The 7,021-nt window shown below is 37.3% G+C and overlaps 1 protein-coding gene across 1 annotated transcript; it reads left to right on the top strand.

The window, feature by feature from the left end:
• The first annotated feature begins 744 nt into the window (after window positions 1-744).
• Window positions 745-1,638, top strand: LOC149001866 (protein BPS1, chloroplastic-like). The gene has a single exon (XM_089138597.1). The coding sequence runs from the start codon at window positions 745-747 to the stop codon at window positions 1,636-1,638; it is 894 nt and encodes a 297-aa protein (XP_088994723.1).
• The last annotated feature ends 5,383 nt before the right edge of the window (window positions 1,639-7,021 follow it).

Raw genomic sequence — 7,021 nt, 5'->3', positions numbered from 1 at the left:
CCTCTCTCTATATATAATACAGAGTCCCCGCATTTGAACATTGATGTATTCTCAAGTAAGTAATAATGTAAAGGCAAATAAATGTGGTTACCCAAAAACAAATTTAATGATTGTGATCATAAGAGTAGAAAGATCAAAATCGTTGAATCTTGAAAACACCACCCGTCGAGGTTGGAAAGTCACATGAAAATGCTCAAATGAGGAAACAAACAAATTTGTTAATACAGGGTTGGTAGAGTGGTAAGATCTGTACTTCTCAGTAGAGACATCATGGATTCGACCCTTGCAGGTGACAAAGCTCTCCCATGAGGATGTAATCAAGGTACGCGCAAGCTAACCACTGTTTAAATACCTCGCGATACATTTATGTACCGAGGTCATTTTCGTAAAAGCACTAAGTAAACTTCGTATCTGATTCTCGCATGTTTTTTCCTCGAAGCATTTCGTGCAAATCAATATAGGCATCAGTGCTACGCGGAAACGTGTTTGTTGCGGATAAGCACAATTGACCGCCGCCAGAAACCTTGGCCTGTTTGAAGCCTTCGAATGTTCTAATCTTTCTCTCCCAGTTTTCGTTTTCCTTGGACCCCAATGGAGGCACCAGTGCAATTCCCAAAGTCCAACCCTACATAAGAATAGCATAACCCCATAAACAGTTTTCTCCAATTCAAATCCTTAATTCTTCACTTCTTTTTTGTTCTTCTCATGATTCTCTTGGCCCATCTGCACAGTCTATTCTCCAAAATGGATAATCACCACACCCACCAAGATGATGAATGTCATGAAATGTTTTCTGCTTCTCTACCAGCATTTGAATCCGAGCTTTCAACCAGCTTGATTCAGTTGTCGTTATCTACCGAACCTGGATCGGAGATCCTGACCTTATCATGGATTCTGCAATGTTTGCGGCTTCTACCCAACATGAACAATGCATTTGAGAAGCTCATATTGGATCTTGACTATCCAATGGATAGATGGGAAGCTCTTTCTGTTGATGAGTATCTTAAAGTCAGCTTAAAATTGCTTGATATCCTCAACTCCATAACCTCCTCTGTTTCTCATCTGGGTCATGCTCGTTTGTCTCTCTCCCATGCCTTGACCCTTCTGGAGGATTCACCTTGCCTCGCAATGGAACATCTGAAAGCAATTCAACCAGTTGTTTCCAAAAAGAAATGGGAAGAAGCAGCAAATGAAGTCAAAGTGGAGGAAGAAAAAAGTTCACCTGGGAAAGAATGGATTATCTGCCAAGCTATAGCAATCATGAAGGTCGTCGCCTGTTGGGTATGTGCTGTTGTGGAATCAAGTCTCTCTGGTGATGTTGAATCATGCCTGAAACTCAAGAATACAATTGATGGGTTCCCTAATTCTTCATTGATGAACTTGCATACATGTGTCTGTGAAGAGATGATGGCGAAGGGGGTTCTGTTTGAGGTAAGAGAGGTTAATAATGGGATTGCTCAGCTTGTTGCAGTTGCTAATGGAGAACCGAGCCGTGATGTTGCAGAGGAATTAGGAAGAAGAGTAGAGATATTGGGGAAGAAATTGGATGATGTCACAGACGAGGTAAATCAGATTTTCTCAGAGGTTCTACTGAAGAGAAATGATTTGCTTGGTAACCTCCGCCAGAGGTTGCAGTAGAAATAAACTATTAGTTTCATGCATATACAAAGAATACCATGAATTGTCCAATAAGAATTCCATTGTACAAATATTACACAAACTGTTTTTTCTTTTTCAAATTTCCTAATAAATTTCACATTTTAGAACCATTGTTGTATCAAAATCAATACTAAATTTCATGTGTTGGAATCATTGTTGTATGTAAATCAATAGAATCTTTCAACCTTTTTTTTTGGTAAGAAAGAGATTTATTTATAAGATGAAACCTCTATTACAACCTAGTCCTAGAATATCAAACAAAAGAAACCGAAAAGATGAGGGGGGTGGGGAAGTGATAGTTAGGAAGGCATCTTGGAAGAGAGCACTATCTTTTGCTAGAGTATCTGCCACCATGTTAGCCTCACAAAGAACATGCCTGAAGAATATAAATTTGAATGAGGCCGAGAGATGCAAGATATCAGCTATAATTGGGAAGATCTCACCCGGTAAGGAATGTTATTTACGCCCATGTCCTTTGCCTTGTCCAAGCCTTTTATGATTCCTAACGCCATCGCTTCCTTCATTGTCCCTGCTGCTATTTCCCCTGTGCTTACAAAAAGTTTTTTTTTTTATTCCAAAAAAGTTCCACCTTCCACATTATCTTGTTTAAAAGTTCATTAGGTAGCCATGTACACAATAATTAAAGATGGTGAGCAAAAGGATTTTACATGATCACATATGCATTGAGTTGTAAAATTAGTATGAAGTTGTTCATCGTTAGTGCTGTTTGGAATTAGCTTATTGTAGAGATGTAGGTCGGTGATCCATTTGTTTAGAATATGCATTACTCTAACCGGGTTTGGATCCTTATTGTTACAGAACTTCGAGTTTCTTTCATGCCATATGAAGTATTAAGTTATTATAAAAATAGGAAAAGAAGAAAAGAAAAAAAAAAAAAAAAACCATTTCTTGGATTGTGTATCCAAGTTTGAGTTTAAGAGAAAGCCATTGCAAAGATGAATGAGGGAGTTATAAGAAATGAACTCCGTCCGAAGTCCTAATGGTCCCGCTGCCCAAATCCTCTTTGTCTATTCACAAGAAAGGAAGAGATGTCATTCTGATTCATTAGAGACGCTACAAAGTTCACACACTGGGTCGATTGCCATCCATTGTGAAAGAGATATCTTAATAATGAACCCTACATTCAATAGTCGCCAAAAAAATTATTTGAACTTAGGATGAAGTGGTATTTTCCAAAAGAATTTCCACCATCTTAAGTAAATATTCTATGTGTTGTTGTATTTTAATTTCACCAAAATTCTTAGAGAAATTGCCATTAGTCAATATTAAAGATACCCAAACATTCGGAGTTGGAAATAGTTGGACAGTGCTTGTGATTGTATTGAGAAAATGTGGATGGGGGGAAGGATTAGAGTTAAGAATATACTCACTATTTTGTGATCTCAATTGGGTGATTACCTCTTCCACTATTGCTTTCATAGGAAAAGATCAGGATTAATCGCACCCACAGAATGGTTTGCAGTATTTCTGACCCAAGGGTCAAACCAAAATGAGGTGGTTCTGCCATTTCCTATTTTCCTTATAATCATGGTCTAAAGCGTCGGAAGTATACTGCAAATACAATTCCAAATCCAGGATCCCCTTTTTTCCATTATCTTAGGGTCAAAAGGAGTTGAGTTAGGAAAATATCTTGCTTTTAAGAGTTGTGCCCATACTGCATCAGAGTTATTTACTAATATCCATCCTCATTTTAAAAGTAAGGCACAATTAATATCCTCCATTCGCAAAACCTAACCCTCCTTCAGCTTTTGGTTTGCAACACTTGTCCCATGAGATGAGTGTGACTGGATTGGTTTTTGTTGGTTTCCCAAGCCAAAATCTCTAACAAGTGGAGTCCATTTTCCTACAAAAAGTTTTAGGGCCGGGCGGAAGATTTCAAATCTCACAAGGAATGGGGAACCAGATCAGAAATCTAGAGATTCACATTTTTACACTACGTGAGTAGAAGGGTTGAGGTGTCGGATTTCACCCATACTATCAAAGCGTTAAACATTTAAACCATAATTCAATAAATAATTTTTAGGATAAATCTAGAATTTCATTCAAAAAATTCAAATTAACCAAACGTTAATTTATGAACCATGACTCGAGATTGAGTCGAGATTGAAACTCTAAATTTGAAATCCGCTTGCCCTAAGGACGAAGCATTGCATATGATACAAGGGTTGAGGTTGGATCACAGCCTTCATCAAGATTGTTTGGCCACAAATGACAATGATATAGCTTTCCAAGAGGCTAACTTTTTGGTCATTTTTTAGAGGAGAAACTACAGGGTTTTCCTTCTTTTTTTTTTTTAAGCATTTTTGCTCATTTCTACTATCCCCAGTGCAGTCAAGATAGCGTTCTTCTCTCCACATTTTTTTAGAAGAAGGCTCCATTGTTTTCAAAATTAATTTGTTGTTTAGTTAGATCAGAAAATAACTCAACCACAGCTTTTATTGCAAGCACATCCTCTTTTTTAGCTCGGCAAAACAAGAAGGTATCATCAGCAAAAAAGATGTGGGAAAATTTCTAGGGCTCTTCTAGCAATCTTGATGCCTTGGAACATGTTTAAACTTTTATATTCAAAAAGAAACCTTGATAAGTCTTCCATAACAAGGAGGAAAAGATAAGGGCTGAGTGGGCATCCTTGCCTAAGGCCTCTAGTGCTAGAAAACCACAAGAATGGGCTTTCATTGAGTTTAATAGAGAATAATGTTGATGAGATTAAGGCCTGAATCAAATTACACCAATGTGAATCAAAACCCAATAGCTCAAAAAGATTAATAATGATTCCCCATTCGACCTTGTTGTAGGCCTTAGACATATTGAGTTTTCGGGCAACAAATCCAGTTTTCCCTTTTGTGTTGTTCATGAAGTGAAAAAGTTTCTTGTGCCATAAAGATGTTATCAATGATTTGTTTGTTGGGTACAAATGCTCCTTGGCAAGGTGAAATAATATTGAGTAACAAGGGTTTGAGTCGGTTGGCTAGGATTTTAGCCACAATATTGTAATTAACATTACACAAACTTATAGGATCAATGAAAATCGGATACGACCCTAGGGTGTTCTTTCTTCGGGATGGAGCAAAGGAGCTTGTGATTTACACTAAAGGGTAGATGGGTGGAAGTGAAGAACTTGGTCACGAAATTAAAGAGCTCACCATTAATAAGGTTCAATTTTTTTTGGTAGAAAAAAGCATTGAAGCCGTTAATGCCTAGGGCTTTGTGAGGTTTCATTGTGAGCAAAGCAGCTCTAATTTCCACAAGGGATGGGGGTTTTGACAGTCCTGGTGGGAGGGATGATCGGGTTAGAGGAGGGAAGAGACTTTCTACAAAGAGTGGGTCAAGAGGACCAATTGAGGAATAGAGATTTGTCATGAAGGTAGCAAAGGCATCAACAATATCTCTAGGGTTATTGATTATGGTGCCATTGTGTTGAAGCGCATCAATTTTTCGTTGATGATAGTGGATCTTAGAGGTCAAGTGATAAAATCTGGTGTTTCTATCCCCATCCGAGATGTACTTGTGTCTAGATTTCTGAAACCAGAAAGATTCTTCAGCCTACAAAGCTCATCAAAGGTAGGACATTTTGGATGCATTGATCTCACGATTTGGGTAGGGGGAGGATTTAAGAGCATCAATTTCTATAGGGAGGTTATCAAAAAGCTTATCAACTCTCCCATAACATGTTTTGTTCTAGTTCTGCAAGATTCTAGAGAGATTAGCAAGTTTAGATTCAAGAGGAGCATGTCCTATGTTAAGCCACATAGATTGGATAACCTCACTAAAATTAGGGTGCTGTTACTAAGCATTTTGGAAGTGGAAAATTTTTCAGCCCACATGGGTTGTGAAGGCAATTGATAGCACTATTGGATTATGGTTAGAGCCAATAGCAGGTAAGGTTTTGAGTCTGGCACTGGGGTGAAGGGCAATCCACTCAGGGATCCAAACAAGTGATCAATTCTTTCACCTTAACCAAATGTGGAGGTTTATGTTTGTTAGACCAAGTGAAAAATGTACCATTAGCAATGATCTCTTATAGGTCAAGATTCCTAGTCAGCTCCAGGAAGGAGTTGAGAGATGGGGATTGCTTGAAGAAATTACCCAATTTTATTCTTGCTTGATGACTTCATTGAAATCTCCCATGATGCTGAAAGGGTTATTGAGGGAAGACGAGTAAGAAAAGGATTTTGTTCCCAAAAGCTTTTTCTTTCCTGGTAGTTGGGTGGGGCATAAATGAAAATGGTAAACCAATCTTTCTTTAGAGAGGAAATTGGATGGCAATGAAAAAGTTAGAAGATTCTATGATAAAGAAAACAAGTATTGAACAACCACAACAGATCTCCGAATTTTAAAATGCAATTAAAAATAACTATGAGAGACAGAACAAGTGTTATTAGGGAGAAGAAGATGAAAAAGCCGTTTCACTGTTTCAGCTTCCTCCCTTTGGTCAATTAACTCAAAAACAGCTCATGGACAGAAACACTCTAGACGAACCGTAAAATAGTAATAGAACTGGAGTGAACAACCTCCTCCTTCCACCCCCATTGTTGCATGTTCTTGGCGTAAGATAATAGTATTATTTTTAAGAACGGTTGTTGCAGATGAGTTCACATTTGGCATTTTGATCATACCAGTAATACAAAACATATGAATTATTTGAATATTTTATAAAAATTTAAGGGACCTTTTGATTTTATATTTATGTAATTGAAACTTTTGATATCGAGAAGATTTTGAGGGACTTCAAAAGAAGAAGAAGTAAAGAAAAGAACAGAAAAAGAAGCTAATCAATCAATCGAAGTTTTGTTGAGAGCCATTGTTGCTAACAAGTCTGGAAGTAGTTAAACATGTGTTCATAACTTTTGCTCTATTAATGTGTAGTTTCTTCACATGCTATAGTACTTCTGTTATAGTTTCTTTTAGGCATCCATGTGATGAGAGAAATGGTGTTGAGTTCTGGTAAAGTATTAAGAATGGTAACCCACCCAATAAGTTAAAAGAGCATTGAATTCCCAAAAATTGGGTCTAAATCTGTGGACTACAATGAAAGGATTTCAAATCCACAAATTCTAATTCAATTCTGAAGAGACAGTACACTTGTTAATTAAAACAACTTTGAATTACGCCCAAAGAGATATTCATGGAAACAGCAGGGAAACACATCAGTTGAAGAATTCCTTCCTTCATTTTTCTTGTTTAAAAAGCTTTAATTTAATGAAAAGCCCAATAATGTTTTTTGGACTATAAATTTAAGCAATTGTGAAGCTGGAAGACAGATCAAAGTTGAGCATTATTCCAAAGAGAAAAGAGGTAGTACCATACCTATGGAAAACACAACAAAGAGAGCAGTTTTATT

The sequence above is a fragment of the Hakea prostrata genome, chromosome 10, assembly GCF_041222555.1.
Source record: "Hakea prostrata isolate BN-2017 chromosome 10, UWA_Hpros_2, whole genome shotgun sequence".
Taxonomy (NCBI): Eukaryota; Viridiplantae; Streptophyta; class Magnoliopsida; order Proteales; family Proteaceae; genus Hakea; species Hakea prostrata.
This window is presented reverse-complemented; position numbering and strand designations above follow the sequence as displayed.

Coding starts and splice junctions, on each gene's coding strand:
- LOC149001866 (XM_089138597.1), top strand. CDS start 745: ATGGATAATCACCACACCCACCAAGATGATGAATGTCATGAAATGTTT.